We start from the raw sequence: 20759 nt of genomic DNA on the forward strand, positions 1-20759 counted from the left end.
AATACAGCCTCAAACCAGACAAGGTTTAGGACAGAGCCATTCCAAGACTGATGAAATACAATTTAAAATACATGATATATTTAGGAATGGCTTATGATGACAAAGAACATGACAGAACTTTTTCTAGAAAGTACAGTAAGCTCCATAATGGAAGAGGTGTGTCTGTATTTACACATCCTAGCCCTGAAAAAGATGTTTTGCCCTTTTTCCCCCATTCAGCTACAACCAGCAGCAAGCCCAGTTTCCAGAATGGATTTAAACCCTGTGTAGAAGGGTGAGGACAGAGCGGGTGCAGCTGCAACCACATTTACCCATGACACCCTCCCTCCAGTGACTGTCCATGGATTCATCAGGAACATGAGGCATTTTCTGACCTGCTTGCTGTCCCGTGGTGCACATTGTTCTGCACAAAGGAGTTTCATCCTCCCACATCATAGACAGTGGATTGGTTCCACGTTTCTCTCTCACCTGGCAGAACTAGTTAAGGACACTATCAATAAAGGTCTTGCCTGTCCCAGTGTCTTCACAAAAATGAAGCCACTTCCCATCAGCTTCTGTTGTGGGGCACAGAAGTTTCAGAAGTTTGTTGCTATCCCATTCCTGTGTCTCCAGCAAGGGACTGTTTCCTAACAAACATGTGGACATCTGGCACACGGATAACTCCTCACCCAGGCAGCCAGACAAAGTGTGTGCTCAGCTCAGGGGGATGCCTGTACACACGGTGCATTTCTTACAGCAGTCACCAGTTCAAAAACAATAATACAAATGTTTATTTTCTCTAAAGAACAATCCAACACACATCCGAACTGCAGTAGGAACCAAACCATGGACAGCTGCAGGCAGCAGAGTCACAGGCACAAGGTGCAACACCACAGCTTGTTCTGGGAATGCTGTCACAGCCCCGAGCTGCCATAAGGGTAGGTCACACACCCCAAGGACAAGGCACGGTCACCTATCGGTGCTTATCATCATCTCTCTGCTTCTTTGTATCTCTGTCCCTGCTCCGGTCTCTATCCCTGTCCTTCCTGTCTCTGTCCTTCCTTTCCCTCCCCCTGCTCCTCTCCTCTTTGGAGTCTCTCTCACTGTCACCCCAAGCCCACGACCTCTCCCTTTCTGGCCAGCGTTTGTCCCTGCTCCTCTCATGGTCCCGGTCCCTCGTTCTCCAGTCCCTCGTTCCCTCACGAGACCAGTTTCTTTTCTCTGATGATCCTTCTCCATAGAAATCATTCTTCATGTTTGGCAAATTGATAGGCTTTCGGAAAGGTCTGTCCCGTCCTCCGAACCGCAGCTGCCCGGATTCTTTTTTGCCTCCAAACCCACCCCCAAGCCTCCGGGGAATCCATCCTTTGAGAGTTCTTTCCAGTTCAAAGTCTACAAAGATCTCATGTTGGTCGATGACCAGCCTGTTGGCATCTCTGTGGGCCTTCAGCAGCGCACGCTCCTCTTTGTACTCAATAAACGCATAACCCTTGGAAAATCCCGTGACCAGGTCTCGGACCAGACGGATCTTTCTGATGTCTCCATAGCGGGAAAAAACCTCCTTTAACTTCTCTTCTGTGGTCTGAAGATTGAGCCTCGCCACGAAGAGGGTGAGGTGAGGATCTCCCGTGACGCCCTTGTTGGGTGCGTACCGCGCCAGCATCGCCCGCCATATGGCCCGGTCGTGGGGCTCCTCGTCCGTGCCATCGATGCTGCCAGCCTTGAGGGGGTCGTACTCCTTCGCTATGGGGGCCCAGTCAGCCATTGTCTAGTGGGGGAGAACGCACACGGCACAGGCTCAGAACAGCCCGCCAAGAATCGCTTCCAGCACCGCTACACTGTGTTCATCCGAAAATCCCCCAAAGTGTGGCACACGAAAATAAACCAGCCGTGTCGCTGTTGTTCGAGTCCACATGCCGGGACAGAGCCGTGTCGGGAGCCGCATCCTCCCCTGGCCTACCCCGGCCTGAGGGGCCCCGGCCTTTCCCCGCGGGCCCGGCCCGGCCCAGGAGGCCCCTCAGCCCCGCTCCCGCCGCCGCCTGTCCCCTCACCCGCCCGGCGCGGCTGGACACGGCTCTCCCGGATCAACGCCGGCCCGGAGGAGCCGGAGCCGCTCCCGCCGGGGTCGATCTCAGCCCATTTCCCCGCTCCCGGAGCCCGCAGTCCTCCCGCCCCGCTCCCGGAGCCGCCGAGGCGGACGTGGCGCTGCGGAAAGGCCTCAGTGCCGGTTCCCGGGGCTGCCGGAGAGCCCCTCGTCCCTTACCGGCAGCGGAGCGCGGGCGGTGCCTCCTCAGGGGAAGGGGCAGGGCGGGAAGCGGCGCGGGGCCGCGGCCGCCGCCACGGGAGCGCCGGGGGCGGGAGGAGCCGCTCCGCCCGCGGCTCCGCCGGCAGCGCCGCCCGGCCCGGCCGGGAGGGAGGGAGGGAGGGAGCGCCGGGGTGCGGCGGGCATGGAGCGGGGCCGGGACGGGGAGGAGGAGCTGGAGGAGGAGGATGATGAGGATGAGGAGGAGGATGGCGGCCCGGAGAGCGCCCTGGAGAAGAGCCCGTTCCAGCTGACGGCCGCGGATGTCTACGACATCTCCTCCGTGGTGGGCCGGGACCTGCTGCAGCTCCGCGCCGGGCCGCAGCTGCCCGCCGCCCGCGCCCGGCTGCAGTTCAGGATCGTCAGGGTGCTGGAGATGCTGGAGGCGCTGGTGAGCGAGAGCAGCGTGGCCGAGGAGCAGCTGCGGCGGGAGCGGGACAGCCTCCGGCGGGAGCTGGAGCAGCTGCGGGCGGCGGCCCGGGGGAGCGCCCCGCAGGTGGGTGCGGGACTCGGCCGGGACACACGGGACACACCGGACACACCGGACACACGGGACACACGGGACACGGGCTCCTTCCCCAGCACACAGAGCCACACCAGACGGGCCCCGGCCGATACTTGTGGTATCTTTTGTGTCAGCCGGACGAGTTTCACAAAGTCACTTCCCGTCTTTGGCCATGAAAGCCTGGAAGCTCTTTCCTTCGGGGTGCTCGCAGTGCTGTGGATTCCTCGCTGCAGTTTCGCTGCAGTGAGTGACCCAGCAAAGCTGGGTCAGTCACGCACAAAGTTCAGAGAGTGCAAACCCACCGCGTTCAGCTCTTGCACAGCACCGGCCCCATAGAGACAACTGCCTGCAAACACTGAGGCTTTGTTACCCCCTGTGAGGGAAATTGATGTCTTGATTACTACAAAGGTTTTAAATCAAAAAAGGAGAGTTCAGTTCTCACCTTTCTTTGACACGGAATTTTGGTGTGGCATTAGATGGTTCAGCCTCACTCATCATCTGAGAACAATCTGATAAAAGCATCTTGACAACTAAATTGCAAACTCTTCCGAACAGAGACTGTTTTTAACTGTGGTCAGATCTTGTCACAGTTTTTGGCCTATACTTGGCTGGGGAACACAGTCACTAAGGGAATACAAAAATATGAAGAACTATACTTAACTGCTTGGGGGGCGAAAAAAATCAGGATTGTGATGAATTCATACCAATTCTAAAAATTCCACATTTATAAAATCCAGATATTTTACTCTCTGAATGCTGAGTTTTTTGAGAGGTTACAAGATCCACCACTGTTTATTTTACAGCCCAGCCTTGGACCAGATCAAATGGTGATAGACCTCACAGACCCCAACCGGCCCCGGTTCACGTTACAGGAGCTCCGAGATGTATTGCAAGAGAGGAACCAGCTGAAAGCTCAGCTTCTCGTGGTGCAAGAGGAGCTACAGTGCTATAAGAGGTAAAGCTTGAAGTCAGCAGAGAACTAATACTACTAATAACAAGTACTTCATGAAGCTTATCAGCTGAGTCTTGCAGGTGTGGACCCCTAGGTCAGGATAGGCACTGTCCAGGTATGTAAGTGACCCCTGTGCTCCCCAGAGCATACAAGTGAGCAAAGAAAACTGGGGGAGCAATGAAGTGTCTATGCAACACGATTTAAAAACCAAACTCCCTTTTCCTCTGCACAGTTCTCAGCCCATTCCCATAAGTGTCCCACTCTCAGCCTATGCAGAATTCCTCCCATTCCACATCCAGGCTGGGTTCTCGTGCACAGGAATTCATCTGTGCAGCCACAGCAGCTGCACACACACTGTGTCTAAAGCCACACTACATACCAAAGAGCACGGGGGGTTTCCAGCTCAGCTTCAGTCAAAGTCTCCTTCCTCCTGCAGCATGATGCTGATTGATCTCCAGTCCTTCCCTCCCACGGGGGTGTGACACTGACCTAGAAACAGAATATTGAGCTCTTTCATCATTCATGACAATATGTGGGGTTTTTAAGACAGCCAGCAGAGGGTTGTGTAAGCCCCTTGCACTGTGCAAAGCAAGTGATTTCAGAGAAGGGTTTGGTCGTTCCTGAAGGGACAGTCAGTGTGAGTCAAAGGGTGGGATGTGGGAAGAGTCTTGATCTTAGTGCTACAAATTCATTCACCCCAAAGGCTCTCCTTCCCAACCTTTGCCCCCTCTCATCAGGTTGGATTATAAACTCTTTGGGTCAAGAAATTTCTTCTTAATCTGGAAGATTAATCTGAGCACATTAGGTTTCATTTGGGACATCTCAGCAGCACCCTCCTGGATACAGCAAGCCCGCCCTTTGCCTTGTCTGTAGCAGGCAGGTTAAATAAGCCAAGAAGTTACACTTCAATCCAAGAATTTACTGACCTGACCACTTCCCCAGCTCAGCTGGCTGCTTTGCTGTGCAGCAGTGGAATGGCTTCTTGCTTTGATTTCCCAGCTGTTACACAGTTTGGTACAGGCCAAGTTAAAAAAGTAACAGTGGGAATGTTTTCAGGTTTTTAGTGATCTGAGTCACAGTGCTGTGCACCAAGAGCAGGGCAGGGCTGCTTTTCAGGTCGAGTAATTTGTGAGGTTATCTCCTCATACAGTGTTACAGCTTAAGCCAAAACCCATTTTCCCTCTAAACAGTCACATAAAATCCTAATTGTAATTGTAGTAAAGAGTAATTGTGCAGGAGGATAAATATATGTTCTAAAATGCTTTGTACACATTGGAAATAAGCTCTGCATAACAAGGTAACAAACATCTCAGAGACTGGCTCAGAGTGACTGGTGGTGTTTGGGGGCTGCATTTTTCATCATGATTTCTGGGTAGAAGTTACTATGCAGATGTTAGAGCTCTGCAGGGTCACCCAACAGCTCATTGTTTCATATATCCAAGGGAGTCTGCCTCAGAATTACCCCGTGCCTGGTGTCACACCAGTTTTGAAGTGCTCTGTGTTTTTATTTCCGAATCCAGTTGAGTGTTGCTTGGCTACTCTTCGCCTGCAGTCACAGGCTTTGATCCACTGAGCTCTCCAAATGACTGAGGTCAGCTCAGGACACGCTGTGAAAACACTGAGTGTGCAGGCTGGGAAAATCTCACCCTGTTCCAGGCAGGGAAAACACCCTTTGGTCAAACCAAAACTGCTGCCTGGAGTAGGCGGTTACAGCTTCTGGAGTGTAGAAACACCGATGTGAGGTGCTGAAATCTAGAGCTGAGGCAAAGCCTTTCTTCTCTCCTCTGCAGGGTGGAAAGAGGAACAGGGGAGCTGGGAATCTCCCATCTGTTCCCAGGCCTGGTGTGAGCCTGGGTGGCTGCGCTGGAGGTACCACACATCCACCCCTGCAGAAATTCACCCCTGCAGAAATTCACCCCTGCAGAAATTTGTGTCCACACCATCCTCCTACCCTTGGACTTTTGTACAAATCCAAGTGTGATTACACTTCCCTTTCACCCCCATTATGATTTGCCAAAGTCAGCTTGTTACTTTTTTAGTGTTCTAATTTTTTCTCTGTGGAGAAATCAGCTTGTTACTTTTTTAGTGTTCTAAGCATAATCCTGGCACCATTACATTGCTGTATTTAGGGATAATAATTCATTATTTTCAGTTCAGTACAAGCAAGCTGCCATCCCTGTCCTGTGAACACTCATTCACCCCTGTCCAGTGAGAGGTCTAACTCATGCACTGTCACACTCTGCACAAACCCACAAAAAATAAACAAAACCGTTTATTTTCCCAGTGGGATCATCTCACAGAAAAGGGACCAAACTGAAGAACTGGACAAAGAAGCCAGTGGCAGCAGTGCTGGCACCAGAAAGAACAGTGAAGAGAAGACAATCATCAAAAGGCTGTAAGTTTGTCTGCAGCTTTTGGGGCAGAATTTGTGAGAACATGGCCCACTCCTTACACAGTGAATCCAGGGGTGGATGCTGAACTTTAGCCTGGTTGGCTGGGTATTGTTTGCTGCTCTCCATGTAAAGTTAAAAACCTGATAAAGCAATCTCTTCCTGGGGAAAAAGCACTGCACAGGAAAGCCACCTCCACCCAGGCAAGCAGGGAGTCACTTTTTTCCTCGGAAAAATAAGATTCCTGAGCAAAATGATTCAATACTTGCCTCCTCTGCCAGCCCCTCAGGGCTGTGCTGTGGGAGCTCCCCAGCTGGCCCCAGGCTTTGTTTACATTGTACACAAAACCCACAAGCTCAGGCTCTGTCCCTAAAGTCCCCCAAAATAGCACATTGACAGGGCCAGCTCCCTGCCTGTTCCTTGTTTTCCAGTTGTACATTATTGTTTCCTTTCTGCTATTGATTTCTCTTTTTTTAGGTTTTCTTTTAAACATGGAAAATGAGCATCCTCAAGGACTTTGCTGCTTTTGAGAATGGCACTGGGAAAGACAATGACTGGAAGCAGCAGCATCACTCCTACTGTAGAGAATGAGCAATCTCATTAAAATTATGTTGTATAATATTCTTTCAGAATAGATTTTACTCTGCTTTTTCAGAAACTGTTTGAAACAGACACTTTTTGTATTTCTTACTGTCAGACATGATCCACGTGTAGAAAATAAAATGTTTATACAAAGCTGGGGTTTATTCTTATTAAAAGTGCCTGTGATGATCTGTACTACAGCATACTTATCCTGTCCTGCTATCAAAACATTCAGCCCAAATGATTTTGTAAGATGAAGGTAATAGAGATATGCCATTCACAATTGGTTGTTTTGGGGGTGAGATGAACAGTGGAAGAAAGCACAGCAATGGAAGAAAAGCTGCTGCAACTGCTCAGACTGGAACAGATGCACCAAACATTTCATTGCTGACAGCTGAAGGTCTCCTGTGGTAGGGAGTTGTTTTGCATAAGCTCTGTTCTTTCAGTCACCTGCCACAAGCTGTGTATTGGCCCCAGTAATGAGATTTAGCACCAGTGGAAGCATATAGGGCAAACAGAGGAGTGGGAAAAGAAGCTTGAAAGACACCAATTAGGTTCTCCATTTAGAAAGGTAGAATATCCAGAGCAGAAGTCTGAACAGACATAAAAGAAGCAGTGACAGGTATCAAACTGTGATCTTACTCACTTCAGAAATAAAAGCAGGCTCTGAAGTCTTTTGATTCCCTCTCCTACACTGGCAGCATGAAAAATATAGGGCACTTGACACACGTGCTCAGCTGCACCATGTGGATGGGCTCAGCAGAAGGCAGAGCTGCAGCCTCCCTTCCCAGGCCAGGAACAGCTGGCTCTTAGCAAGGCCACGCCACAGGTGGCTGAGCTGAGCCAGCTGCTTTAGCCAGGGCACAGAACCACTCAAGTCCCTTTTGCCATCTTCAAAATATCAATAAGCCTTGGCCATGCCCTCATTGTGTATTGTCCAGAGCATGGCAGCAGGGAAGGCAGCTACTGCACGGCCTGAGCAGAGGCTTTGGGCAGAGAAAAAAAATGAAACTAAACAATCAATCAGCAAGAGCCAGGATGCACCTCTGAGCTGAAGAGAGGTGCTTACATGTGATCTGAATTCCATCCTCTTCTATGGCTTATCCAGGCATGTATTTTCCAATCTCCTTTAAAAAAAAAAAAAGCAGTTTAGCTCCCAACCCAAGGGTATCTTTCCCTGTGACACCTTGTTAGAAGATGAAGCCTTCCTGTGAGGCACAGAGATAAACACCCAAATGACAGATTGCTGTGAGAAATACAGAGATAAATCTCTAGATCTCTGTATGTGTGCCTAGAAAAGTAAAGGATACAGATGCAGTGCAACATGAGCTTTATTTCCATCCTCCAACGCAGTGCTACTCAATTACCAGTTAAGCTTTCAGAGAAGACATTTTCTTTTTATGTAAAACAGGGAGCTCTTCCCCCTTTCTTGTTTACAAAAGTGATGCTGAAGTACAGAGGTTTTAAACTATTCAACCTGATAGAGAACACGTAATTGTTTAAATAAAATTTAAAAAAAAATTATTCCAACTTTGACTTATGGGAAGTGCTCTAGTTTAACAGGACACTGTACACATTGCTGAGGTCTCTGTTACTGAGACCAGAGAAAAATCAGTGCCAACTCAGACAAGTTTACCAGTGAGGCTTACCTGAAACTCAGTACATGTAATGTAACAGGTCTCCAGTTAATTCTTCAGAAATGGGAAAATACCCAGGGCTTGCTCTGACGAGTTTGCCTTGTGTGAAGCAGTAAATAATATAAAGCATTTAACAGCTAATGATTTTCACAGCTTTCTTTCAAAATGCTCATAAAACTGCAATGGAGACAGGTAGTATAGCAGCCGTTTCATCAATAATAAATATAATCTTTATTTTACAGAGACATTGTCTTCAAGTTTTTAATTTAAAAAATACATCACTAAGCCACCTCTCTTGCTGCTGGAGCACACAACCAGGATGTTGTTGCTATCTGACCTATCACATAGGCAAGCATAAGATTGTCTAGAGGGCATTCAGCTGGAACAGCAGCAGCCTTCAAGACATGAGGAATAGAAGACATTAACAGAGCCACAGATCCCTTGCTGACATCTTCCAGCAGCAAGCGTGGCTGATGGCTCACAGCCATTTTCATCTACACACATGCCAAGCCTGCCTTGGCAAAAATTCCAACTGATAAGAATTCCTCTTTAACATAAAGGACCTGCATTGTATTGCCTGCCTATATCCCAGATTTGGCTCTCCAACAGAAACATCCAAACATCCACAAGATGCCAAGAGCTCGACTCCCATGTGAGACAGTGGGACCAGGCTGTGCTGGACAGACCTACAGGACCAGGCAATAAGGAATCTACTTTCTTCACTGCATGAACTCCATCACTACAGTTTGAAGCTGCATATGAAGATGACTCCTATTTTTGGAACCACTATGCTCTACTTCAAGCATTCACAGTAAATAAATAGCTTCTGATGTGGCTAATTAGCATAGGAAGGTAATATAAAATCTTTTTGGAGACAGGTTTTACTTCTTTAAAATCCTCTGGGAGACACTTCCAAGAATCAGCCATCGACTGTAAAAAAGGTACCTTCTCAAAGTTTAGAAAATAAGTAAATGTCAAATATTAATTCTCACTGTGAAGTTCTATCTTCACATCTGTAATCAGTATCAACCCAGTCTTATCAAAATTTATCCTCATTTGGCTGGAAGTAATTTCTCCAAAGGAAGCAGTCAATCTGACCATCCTTTTCCCTCAGTGCCAGTGCATTTGAAGTTCACTGCCAACAGAATGTATGACACAGGAGAAACTGGATTCCTACCACAAATTATTTGAGAATGACAGTAGCATCCATCTCAGAGAAGCCTGTCAGCACTGGGCTGTGAAAAACAGTCTGACAGGCAGTCAAGCCACTGGATGACCAAGTCAGAGTACAGCAGTACTTCTGTCATAAAGCCAAGTTCAGCACCCCGAAGCGGGGCGTGAGATTTCCTTGCAAAAGCAGAAGCACAACCCCAGTGATTAAATTTCTGTGCAAGTCTTTCGCTGCTCAAGTGGCACTGGTCACTATGCAGAAGCACTCGAATTTTAAGGAGGGTTTTTCTTTTATGATATTAAAGTTTTGGCAATCTAAGATCAATTATTCAAGCCTGCCTGGAAAACTGTAATAGGTATTTAAATACTGCAAAGCAAAAAGGCAGTTTTTAAGGAGCTCGGAAGACCATAAGCCATCCACTAAGAAAGCTGAGGGAAGTGAGGGCAGGAAAAAAAAAAAAAAATGCACTGACTCCTTGTAGAACACTCAGTCCAAAAACAAAAACCCCAAAACAAGAAGATGAATTAGTGTTTCAGCCACGGGTGAGCTTCAATGGAAGCTTTGCTTCTGTCTCCGTAGTCGTACAACAGTTCTTCACCTGCCTTAATGTCCCTGGAAGCTATGAGGATGAGATGAGGCACACCATCGATGTCGTGGAGCTTGGTCTGACAATTGCCACACTTGCTGTGATTAATGAGCCTCCCCAGGCGATTCGTTTCTTTTGTAGCATCGACACTGAAAGAGCAAGAACAGAAGGCGGATTGTGCCTGGGACGGGGCTTTGGGGGCAAAGCCCAAAATGCAAATCACACCAAGGATGAATGCACACAAGTCTTGAAAAATGGAGGAGAAACAGAATGTTATCATGTTGCATTACAGAACCATGATTAAGTAGACAGCCATAATATGGCAAGGCAGGGAAACTGAAACACATCTGGGAGATTTTTAAGTTGGTACAAAACGCAGAAAATGAAATCTTTGGACTGTTTGAGCTGTCTGTTTCCAGGAATAGCAGAATCCAGATGTGAAAAAAGTTATAAAGCTTAGGCTGAAGTGGGTGTCAGAGACTAGAGCAACACGGACACCCAGTCAAAGTTGAAAGAAACATTTCTCTTCCAGGGAGTCTGTCCATCCTGCTTCCCAAACCAACTCCTTGCAACTCAGCTAAAGGAGTCCATTTTACAAGAGGATAAATTTAGGCAGAAGACCACTGCAGAAGTACAAGCCTCATCCAAGCAGAGCAACTCTCCACATAGCTTGTGCTGTACTTCAAAGAAGAGGGCTTTGAGTCACCTACCATTCCTCATAGCCCAGATGTACAGGAGGCTCTCAGACCATGGATCAGTGCTCCAAAAGATTTCATAATTCAAAGTTCCCATTAAAAACAAAAAATTTGCATGAAAACAATAAAAGAATTAGCAGCATTCAAAGCCTCTATCAATGGAAACTTGAGCTTACCAGTAGGTTTTGCTGAGGTACTGGAAATAGTACATGTAGCAGCCTGTGGATGGGTCTTGAGCATACACAGCCTCTCGTTTCTTGGCATCGGTGATCTCGATGAGATCCCCGTGATATTCAACCACAAATTCCCCTCGATTAAAATGTTTAGTAGCAATTACTCCTCTCCCCTTGCCATCAATGTAATCAATCTGTTGAGTTGAAAAGAGAATACTTCCTCATTTCCCAGCTGATTTACATCATTGCAGATATGCTGATTACTAGGAAATGGTTTGTCATTAAAAAACTGCTGCAAAAGGGAATTTGTGTGTTCTGCACACAAAGCTGTAGAAGCACAATGCATGGCACTGTGGAAGAAATGCAGGATGAGTTTGGGACACAGTGAGTTACTGGGTAGCTGGACACAAAATCTTCCAATCAAAGAACTCGGGAGTGCATTTCTGTAAAGACCTTAAAGCCCCCTCAGTATTTATAACTGAGGCTGCACAGACACAGCCTTCAGACACCAACACTGCTCACTAAAAGGAGGGACTGTGTGTTCCAGTTTTCATTTCCAGAGAATTGCAGGGTCCTGAGACTGAGTTCTGCCACTCTGTTTAAACAGATTAACATCAAGATACTGTGTAATAAACAATACATGACCACTTAGGTTGGCACTGCAGTTACCTTCATCCCTTCTTCCTTCCCACTTGTAATCAGCTCATCTATTTTCCTCCTTTCCTCAGTCTGTAGAATAAACAAGAAAAAACAAAACCACAGTATTATTGATGGCTTTTGTAGCTTCTTCTAGAGCTGGACGGAAATTACCCACAAATCACACTCATTGTTCCAAACCATCTCATATTTCCAGCAAACTGAGCAGCAGAAAAACAGATTTCTGCCCCCCAAAATACATAAACAGCTAAGTCTGTTCTAAGCTGGACCAGCCTTTCCAAATTTTAAGCTGGACCAGACTTTCCAAATTTTAAGCATGTTCTTAACAATACTTCAAGTGCACAACATTATTTGCATTTGGAATATAAACCACAGTTACACAATTCCCCAAATTTTCAGCTAATCAGACATGTTTTAAGTCATGTCATTTTAACAAGAAGCACTACCTCCAATTCAGATTTGCTCTTCCTGGAACTTCTTCTAACTGGGTAATAATCTGTCACTTTTCGGTTTGGTGTTCTTCCCTGTGTTCTAAGGAGGAAGCAAAAGAGAACACACACACACACATTTCAGAATATTTGTTAAAGTTACACCACCAGAGCAAAGGTACGTGCCAGAAATTTTTATTTGAGCTTAGTAAGTTGAAAGGTGATCAATATGAATCAGTGGTTTTATCATTACTCTTAGCTTCAAGCCACAGCTACATCCCTTTTCCTCCCCACACTATTTCCATTACTCCAGTACTAATTCTTGAACAATACAAGTGAGATGTCGTTGGAAATCAACTGAAGGTCACATTGCAAGTCTGGGGCCCCCTGCGTGCCTTGCCAGAAGGCACTCGAAAATTTAGGTCATGAAAACTGCTTGGCAAGGAATTCATTAATGTTAGGTCACATTACCCTGATACCAAGACAATCAGCTCAGCCAGGAAGCCTCCAACTGTTCTGTTTTTGACAAGACACATTCCCATTTGTCCACAGGAAAGTAGGTCTTAATGGCTCATTAATTTATTTTTTTTCCATAGGTGACCAGCAAATGTTCACTTCTGATAGAACAATAGAACACATTAACCTTGCTTTCAAGACAAACAAGTCCTCTGCAAAATAGGTACTTAGATGCTATTTTAGGGTTTTCGAAGCGTGATATTCTTGAGAAAACAAAGAGCTGTCCTTTCACAATCCCACAAATCACTTACTTTTTCCTTGGTCCTCGTTTTGCTTTAACCATCTTCTTCTGAGCTGGCTTTGCATTGGCCTCCTCAACAGAGTCTGCAGGCAGGGGAGTCTTTTGGGTTTCCAGAGTTTCTTGGTTTTGATCAGAGGGCACCAAAGGATTGCACCCACCTTCCTTATCCTTCTGGTCTTCTGGTTTCACAGCACCTTCAACTATTTTGCCACCATTCTTTTTTCCTGGTGACAAGGAAATCGAGTAAGGCTCTGAACTTAGGGCCAGCTATACCCAAGTGTTTAAATGAATTCCAGTGGTTTAGAGCTCTGTCAAATGAGAGAAAAAGGACAGCAATGACCCTGCACCACTGGGCTCAGCAGCTGCAGATGGTGGCACCAAGTGGCCAATGCCACCCAGGATAAATCCATGGGAGCTAAAGGGCTGGCACTGACAAGAAATCTACACTCCCCACAAGCAACATTCATTTGTTTTTTTGCATCCTACCCCAATACAACCACATCCTCCTCCTCAGACAACTGACTCAGAGGTAGGTGAGAGTGGTTTAAAGCTCAATAACGTTTTTATGTAGAGTAAATCATCAGGTTTAACAGTCCCATCTGCTGAGACAGATGTTTCAGTCTCACTGGAGAAAAGAAGCACAGCTGCAAGGCCTCAGCAGGGGGAAAAGCTAAAGCTATCTTCACTTCCTTGTCAAAACTGGGGAGCCAAATTAGGAACTAAAGGCCCCAAGTTTCCAGAAAGCCTGACACTCCCTGCATCAAATGGGACTGAAAATACCTGCTTGTAAAAGTGTTTGCATCAAAGTGCTTTGACAAATTACCAAGGCTGTTAAATGCACCTTTAAACACAAAGCCAGATGGGTTTTCTTCCCCTTCATAAACTTACAGAACACTCCCATTTCTAGTCACTGTGAAGCCTGGCACTCAGCATCCACAATTCGGGCTCTTCCTCACTGCTTTTATTTCTTGATGAAAATGTCAGAATTGGGGGGGTGGGAGCATATTTACTAAAATAAACAATCCAAAGCTCAATCTTACCAGCTCCTTTCCTGTAGGTTTCCTTTAGTGTGTTGCCCTGACATTTCACCTCGTGATACATGACAGAGTTTTCTTCTTGAAGCGGGGGGCGAGCACCAGAAGCTTTGTTGGGATTCAGGTAGCTGTAGATTTTGGATTGACCAATAAACACATTCTCCTAAAACAGACCCACACAAAAAAAAATCAGTTCAGTACAGAGATTCCAGGAACCTCAAGCTGGCACCCACAACAGTCTGCAGCAAGCAGGGCTGACAGGTGATTGTGCTGATGCAAATTACACTGTTTGAAGCATCACCCTCACTGAGGTTGTGATTTCTAAGTGAAAATGTAACAGTGCTGAGCACTCTGAGAGCTTAAATAATAAAATGTGGCAGGATGGGGTAGTCACAGCTAACTCCAGCCTCCACCCTTGTTCTTCACAGCATGAACTTTCGTGCTAAAAAAAAAAGCCCCAAGCCTTAGCTCCTGGGGAAGAAGGCAGCCTCAAAGAGCACAAGCCAAAAAACAAAAAAAAGAATAGTGCAGCAAAAATTGCCCAGGCCCAGCACAGAGCCCTCACAGCCAGAGAGGTATGAGCTACCCAGCTACTCTCAGGAGGTGTCAAATGTTGTTGCAGCAAATTATATGCTCAACTGAGCAGCACAGGAATCAGTTTTACAGCCTACCTTGAGTGACACCTCTCAGCAAAGCATGGCAGACAAACAGTGCTATATTTTATCCATTATATGACATAAAATAAAGTGTAAATGTTGTGTATGGCAAGAAAGGCCCATTAAAGAATCTATGCAAAGCCCAGACAGGAAAATGGCAAAACCCTTTGGCACGGCCAGACGCCACAGAGCCTGGGGTTTGTCACTGGCTCAGGCTCCAAGATGCCAACAGTGGCAGTGTCCAATTTAGCAAAGATTAGTGGAGTCCTGTCACCTTTGCTTTCTCAGCCTCCTGGCTATGTTGCCTGTGCAGGGTATGTCAGGCACATTCCAACCGTGAAATCTCAGTGTCTGGACAAACAGATACAACTTGGGCAGAATGAGGGTTTTTTTTGGCTATAGTTTGACTCAACCAAAAGCAATTTTCAGACATTGCATGCCAGTTAAAACAACAAAAATATGCATCCATTTTCTTAGAAAAGCAAGGAACAAAGGGTCCCAGTAGTTAAAAAAAGATAGCTCAAATATAGCTGACTAAACAAATACCTCAGCATTTCAGTCACAGACCCTGCAAAAGTAAACAAAGTACACAATAGAACAGATAGGATAATTTTAATAATTAACGTGGTCATGAATAACAAACTTCCTATGTACATAATTCACACAAAATCAGACCAGTTAAAGGCTCAAATCCTAGCCCACAAATAAACTACTAAGGATTGAGATTACAATTACAGCCTGAGAAAAAACAAATCAGACAGACACTCCCTGACCTTCAATATTTCTGAAAGGCCTCTGAAAGGCAAAACTTACTTATTAAAAGCACGAAATACTATGAAAACACTCTGTTTTAACAAATGCAAGCAATGAACCCTGACCTTCAAAGTCCTCAAGATTTAATAAGAAGTTTAAATACGGGCATTTCGGGAGAAAGCCCAAAGCAGTGAACAGCAGTCCACCTGCCAGCTGAGCCTTCAGGCTTTGAATACACCATGAACAGGAAACGAACAACTCTTTTTCCAGCACAGCTTCCTCCCTTCATTCCCAGCTCCCTGCCTGCTGTGCTCTTGGCGCAACCGAGCTGCCGCTGCCACGTCTTTGTCTGTGCCAGGCTTGAGACCCCGGAGAGCTGAGATTTTCTCAGCGCAGCAAAACACACCAAAGGCTGCCTGCCGAGGGGCTCCGCGATTTAATGCGATAGCCACAACTATTTCCATTGCGAGTCAAAGGCAAAAAGACAAGCGGCCTCCGGCCAGCTGCCTGTGACAGAGCTACAGGACGGGGAAGATGGCACGGAGGGAATGCCGAGCCTAGTGCCCGTCTGCGACAGGGCACAGGGAAACACGGAAAGAGTCCGACTGTAGTTAAACTTAACCGATTCCTGAATGATTTGAGGGGCTCTCGAAGGCCCGGGCCCCGCGGTTCCCCGGGACAGCCCGCACACCGGCTCGCCCGCACCGGGGGGAAACGGAGAGCACCGGAGACCCCCGGGTGCCGCCCGCCCCGCTCCCCGCCCAGGCCCGGGCACTGCTTACCCCGCCGGCCCGGGGGCGGCTAGGGCCCTTCCTCTCGGCGCTCTCGGGGCTTGCCTTCTCCACGCCGCCCGCCCTGGTCTTGGGCATGTTCTTCCCTAGGAGCAACGGGGGAAGATCGGCGCCTGAGCCATGTCCGGCGCTGCAGCCCGCGGTCATCGCCCGGCCGCCGCGGCCTGCGCCATGTTTAAAGGGCTGGATGCGGCAGGGCGAGCCGCGGCGGCCCAGCCCCTTCCCGGCGAGCTGCGCACACCGCGCGGGGGAGGAGTCCCGCCGGCCCCGGCTCCCCGCACCTCCCAGGAGGAGCTTCCGTGCCGGGGAGATGCCCCGCGCCTCGCGGGCCCAGCCCCGCCGGCCCGCCGCGCCCCGGCCCCGCTCAGCTCGTGCCCGCTCCGCCCCGCGCACCTCCAGCCATGGCGGTGGCGGCGGCGGCCCCGCGCCCCCGAGCCCCCGCGCCGGGAGGCCCCGACTGTCCCCGCGGAGTCCCCGCCGCCGCCAACCGCTCCGCAGGGAGACGCCGCGTTACCCTTGGCAACCCCATTGGTTTGACCTCCTGCCAATCATCGCGCTTAAGCTTCTGATTGGCGCAAGCGGCCATAACCCGCCCTCCCCTTGTCAGACCCCGGTGGCTGCGGCTCCGGGGAACAGGGTTTAAATGTGTGTTCGCTGGGCGCTGATTGGTCCGTGCCGAGGACAAGCAGCGCTCTGATTGGCGGTCTGGTCGGGCATGCCCCTCCCGAGGCCGGGCCGCGCCACGTGGGTGGGAGCGCGCGGGAGCGGGACCCTCCGGTGCCCGTGGTGCCCCCGCCCGCTCTGCCGGGGCACCGGCACCTCCCGCCGCCTCCTCCTGCACCTCTCCGCAGGGCACACGGCCCCCGCCACCTCGCAGCGGGGATTTGGAGAACCCCTAATCCTGGCGGCATTGTAAAACTGTGCTCTCTGAAATTATTAGGCTGCTTTATGCAGCGCTTAGCTTGGATCTCCCTGGTTGAAGTTTAAGTCTCTTAGTTCCATCTTCCAAGCTTGCCTGGAGAGCAGGTAATACTCCAGCATTGCACTAAAGCATCAAAGACCTTATGTAAATCCCCATTCCATAACGCAGCTAAAATACTACAAAGCCAAATGACAGAGCCGTCATTATCACCAGGAGAGCTGGAACTGCCTTCAGCATCGATTCCCTGGTCAGAAGCTGCCAACAGGACCAGCACATGCACTTTGAAATCAGGAAAGTAAAATGGCAAAGAGTAAGGGAGCAATGAGGCAAAGCGTGCGTGGATGGGGGATCTGGATGGATGCCAAGTGGATGCCATGGTGCAAGTCAGGACTTTGGTGCTCCACGATAAGCAGAACACTTACACTGAGCACCGTGCATGACTCCTGTTTCCTATCTGTGCCACCCCCCTGCAGCAAGGCTACCTGAGCGTGCTCAGGGGTGCTGGCACTTGTGCTGGCCCAAGCGCTATCACCACAGGGGTGGCTTCCCAGGCAGGGCTTATCTACAGCCACAGGCTGCCTCTTGTCTCTCGGGCATTCCCACAGTGACATAAACAGCCAGTCAGTGATACAGCTGAAAACCATCCTTTCCCTTAAGAACAGGAAAAAACCCTTCTCATCTTAAGCAAGAACTTGGGGCCTCGTCCTTTCTAAGCTGTCACGCAGCTCACAGTGACAGGAATTCAGTGTGACTGCAGAGGAGCCCCAGGAGGCAGCACAGCATTCCAGGCCACCCCCTCCTCTTCTGGTGATACCTCTGCATTCAGGCACTTTGGGAGAAGGCAGAACAAGCTCTGCGTGGCACTGACATTTGTTACATCTGGGTCTTCGATCACCAGGCACATGAATTTTAGAGAGGCAAGCAAAACACACTGGGTGTTCTACTGTAAACTCAAAGCTGCAGCCAGCTGACATCCTCTGGGCATCACGTCCATGAACATCCATGTCCATGGTGTTCTTGCATCAAGGCAGGTACTGCAAGCTCTCTGCAAAAGCACCAGAGCAGACACTGCTCTGATTTTTCCACCCCAGTTTGCACCGTACTTATTGCAGCTGGAAAAAAAAAAAAAGACCTTCATAAATTACTAAGATGATTTCCTTCTTGCAGTAATAGGGAGCACTCTTCCTAATGTCTTGGGAAAGCTCTGGAAACGCCCTCAACTGCGGTTTTGCTCAGCTGTCGGGGGTTGTATATTTTAAATAATTATTTTATATATGTATATTTAGCAAAGGAAGCGAGTTGGCATCGAAGCCGCGCGGGCCACCAGTAGAGGGCAAAGGAAGCCAAGGAATTCTCTTCCCCAGAGCAACAAAGAAAACAACGTCATCTCCGAGTGGCCGCTGCTCCCGGCGCGCTGGGATCACACTGCGAATTAGCAAAACATGCTGGCTTCACCCCTCAGCCGGCTGCGGCCAAAAGCCAGAGACGAGGAGAAGTTAAAACGCCAAAAGCTGCGGCCCGAAGGAGCGCGGCCGGTCGCTGTGGGTCGGGACACGCAGCAGCACACGGAGAGAGCGCTGCCGGCTCCCGGGATCCAGAGGGAGCAGCGCGGCTCCCTCCCGCTGGAAGCAGCGCTGAAACCCAGTGACCTAAATATTCTCGCCCGTGGTGCCGCATGAGCAGCTCCCGGGAGCACCACGTTTGACTGCGGAAATGTGAAATTGTTTTGTGGGGGAAGGGAGGGGAGAGCGAGCGAGGCGTTCAAAAAGGGAGGGAAATCGTCAAGGTAAATCTCTTGGGTATAGATGAACACTTCATCCAGTTTAAAAAAAATCTTATTTTATCTCTGAATTCGTAGTTTAATTTTCTGTCCAATATACCAAGGAGAGGCTTCTTAAATATCTGAGAGCAAGTTCTCACACAGCACCTGTCATATTTGCAATTTGCAAAACAAATGACAGCATTTACACAAATTTCTCGTTCACAAGATGAAATCCCTACAATTTGTGCTTCAGCCACTAGAAATCAAGTAAAAACAATCCCTGAGGGTAACTGCTGAGTATTACATTAAGCAATATCATTTTATAAAGTCATAGAGTAAAATGCCAGTAGGTGCTAACTGCATTTCAGAGATTATAAAATATAATTACCTTCAGAATTGTATCTACCAATGACATAAAAAAAAAATATATCTCTGACTAGAAAGTGCAATGAGATCCGTGAATTACATGCCAAAATTCTATGGAAACAGAGTCCTGCCGACAAATGTGCCTGTGCTAATTCCACACCGGTGGAAAGCAGCATTTCCACCAGCGGGATTACTCACCCATTGCAGTCGAGGATGATCACAAACGCTGACAGGTAACTCCCTTTTCAACTCAAGCCATCAAAACCCTCCCTTTCTTGTCACGATTGCACAGAGCTGCTGAGATTTGAAGTTCGATTCAGCGTGTGTGAGCTGTATTTCATCGTGCCTTCATCTGAAGTGTGCAGAGGACAATCGCAAAGATAAAAGCTGCCATTTAAATTGTTCTTCTGGTCTCTGGCCTCACTTCTGTCGTCTTTTTCTCTGTCTGAAGCATCACTGATTAATCTGAATTACTTAAATCTGTTTAATTAACGTTGCTTTGTCTTTAAATAGTTTAGCCTTAATCTGTCTAATCCTTTATTGGTTCTATTAATCCCTGTTAAATTTGTCTAATGATAAAATAAGCAAACTTGCACAAGATTGAATGAGTAGTACTGATCACTTGAAGGAATTTCATGATTGCTCACACTTCAATTATGTCTGGCTCAATTCTGTGTGAAAGTTCTTACAAATTTTCATGTTCTTACACAACTGGGAAAGCATTTATTGGAAGATTGTTTCTTTTACCAAGGCTTCTCAGTCTGGAGGTCTCCAGCGCTAAAAAAAAAGTCTCCAAATGTGAAACTAGCATGAGTGGTCTCCAGATTTTAACTCGCTCTTTACAGCAGCAAGTTTCACGTTAGCAGCTTGCACAACATTCGCAAGGGAAAACTCATCCGCCAGCACATCCCCTGGGCATTCCCGGCAGGGCAGCAGGGCTGTCCCCCCATTCTCCTGGAGGAGTTCCTGTGCAGGAACTCTGCAGAGCCGCGGCGCCGTGAGGGGGACGAGGTGGCGGCGCCTCAGGGCGCGGTGGCACCGGCCGCACCGGGGTGCACGGAGCCGCCAACAACGGAGGAACGGGACGGGACCAGGGGGCCGCCTGGAGTGAGACGCGTTCACCAGCGGGAGCACGGGCGGGGATGAGCTCAGATGACACCGGTGCCCCTCAGGCCGAAGCCCCCGGGGCCGAGCCCCGCGCCCGGCCCGGTCCCGCCGCTCCCGCCAACGCCGCCTCAGGCGGGGGCGCGCGCACGGCGCCCCCCCCCCCCCCCCCCCGCCCCGTGATGCAGCGAGAAACGCGAGATCTCGCGAGAGCTCCGCCGCGCCGCCGAGTTCTCGCCGGCAGCCGCCATCTTGCGGGAGCCCATAGGTCACGTGACCGCTCGCAGCCGTTCGCCTCCGCCTTCCCCTCCCCCCACCCTACCGGGAACCGGGCCCGGATCGCCAAGGCTCGACTGCGGCCTCCGCCCTGGGGCGGGGCCCGCCCGCGGGGACTTCGCTTATTTGAAGGACGGTGGATACGCCGGGGTTTCTTTTTTGGGGGGACGGAACGGGGGAACTTGCTGCCTTCTCCTTGCTGAGGGCAGGGAAAAACCGAGGCGCGGCATGTCACGTGACGGGGGGGGCGGCGAGCGGGGAGCGCGCGCCAGGGCCCGGCG

At 49.0% G+C, this 20759-nt stretch overlaps 3 protein-coding genes and 2 long non-coding RNA genes across 6 annotated transcripts; 2 read left to right on the forward strand and 3 right to left on the reverse strand.

Moving 5' to 3' along the window:
• Positions 1-759: 759 nt before the first annotated feature.
• Positions 760-2391, reverse strand: SNRNP35 (small nuclear ribonucleoprotein U11/U12 subunit 35). The gene is made up of 2 exons (XM_041410300.1): positions 2243-2391; positions 760-1747 (listed from the first exon to the last, which is right to left on the reverse strand). Exon 2 carries the CDS (start codon positions 1742-1744, stop codon positions 953-955), a length of 792 nt encoding a protein of 263 aa, XP_041266234.1. The 5' UTR covers positions 1745-1747; positions 2243-2391; the 3' UTR covers positions 760-952.
• RILPL2 (Rab interacting lysosomal protein like 2) lies at positions 2334-6863 on the forward strand. Of its 2 annotated transcripts, none has more exons than XM_041410301.1 (4): positions 2334-2777; positions 3590-3741; positions 6023-6133; positions 6606-6863. In XM_041410301.1, exons 1-4 carry the CDS (start codon positions 2427-2429, stop codon positions 6628-6630), a joined length of 639 nt encoding a protein of 212 aa, XP_041266235.1. In that variant the 5' UTR covers positions 2334-2426; the 3' UTR covers positions 6631-6863. The 2 variants fall into 2 exon arrangements, with proteins under 2 accessions (XP_041266235.1, XP_041266236.1); XM_041410302.1 differs by lacking the exon at positions 6606-6863 and adding an exon at positions 5529-5607 and having other exon boundaries at positions 6023-6097.
• On the reverse strand, positions 3022-20723 carry LOC121338935. The gene is made up of 3 exons (XR_005953084.1): positions 19297-20723; positions 4118-4227; positions 3022-3159 (listed from the first exon to the last, which is right to left on the reverse strand). It is a non-coding gene; the product is annotated as an uncharacterized LOC121338935 (long non-coding RNA).
• KMT5A (lysine methyltransferase 5A) lies at positions 8024-16649 on the reverse strand. The gene is made up of 8 exons (XM_041410299.1): positions 16442-16649; positions 16040-16134; positions 13855-14011; positions 12825-13038; positions 12076-12160; positions 11642-11701; positions 10976-11166; positions 8024-10253 (listed from the first exon to the last, which is right to left on the reverse strand). Exons 1-8 carry the CDS (start codon positions 16632-16634, stop codon positions 10043-10045), a joined length of 1206 nt encoding a protein of 401 aa, XP_041266233.1. The 5' UTR covers positions 16635-16649; the 3' UTR covers positions 8024-10042.
• LOC121338934 lies at positions 17158-19703 on the forward strand. Its single transcript, XR_005953083.1, has 2 exons — positions 17158-18001; positions 18257-19703. It is a non-coding gene; the product is annotated as an uncharacterized LOC121338934 (long non-coding RNA).
• Positions 20724-20759: the final 36 nt, after the last annotated feature.

This window comes from Onychostruthus taczanowskii, unplaced genomic scaffold, assembly GCF_017590055.1.
Source record: "Onychostruthus taczanowskii isolate IOZ18803 unplaced genomic scaffold, ASM1759005v1 scaffold32, whole genome shotgun sequence".
NCBI lineage: Eukaryota > Metazoa > Chordata > Aves > Passeriformes > Passeridae > Onychostruthus > Onychostruthus taczanowskii.

Coding starts and splice junctions, on each gene's coding strand:
- SNRNP35 (XM_041410300.1), bottom strand. CDS start 1,744: ATGGCTGACTGGGCCCCCATAGCGAAGGAGTACGACCCCCTCAAGGCT.
- RILPL2 (XM_041410301.1), top strand. CDS start 2,427: ATGGAGCGGGGCCGGGACGGGGAGGAGGAGCTGGAGGAGGAGGATGAT. Junction 2,778..3,589: donor CCCGGGGGAGCGCCCCGCAG/GTGGGTGCGGGA, acceptor TTTATTTTACAG/CCCAGCCTTGGACCAGATCA. Junction 3,742..6,022: donor GAGCTACAGTGCTATAAGAG/GTAAAGCTTGAA, acceptor TTATTTTCCCAG/TGGGATCATCTCACAGAAAA.
- KMT5A (XM_041410299.1), bottom strand. CDS start 16,634: ATGGCCGCTTGCGCCAATCAGAAGCTTAAGCGCGATGATTGGCAGGAG. Junction 13,039..13,854: donor AACCTACAGGAAAGGAGCTG/GTAAGATTGAGC, acceptor CCTTGTCACCAG/GAAAAAAGAATGGTGGCAAA. Junction 11,702..12,075: donor AGAGCAAATCTGAATTGGAG/GTAGTGCTTCTT, acceptor TTTATTCTACAG/ACTGAGGAAAGGAGGAAAAT.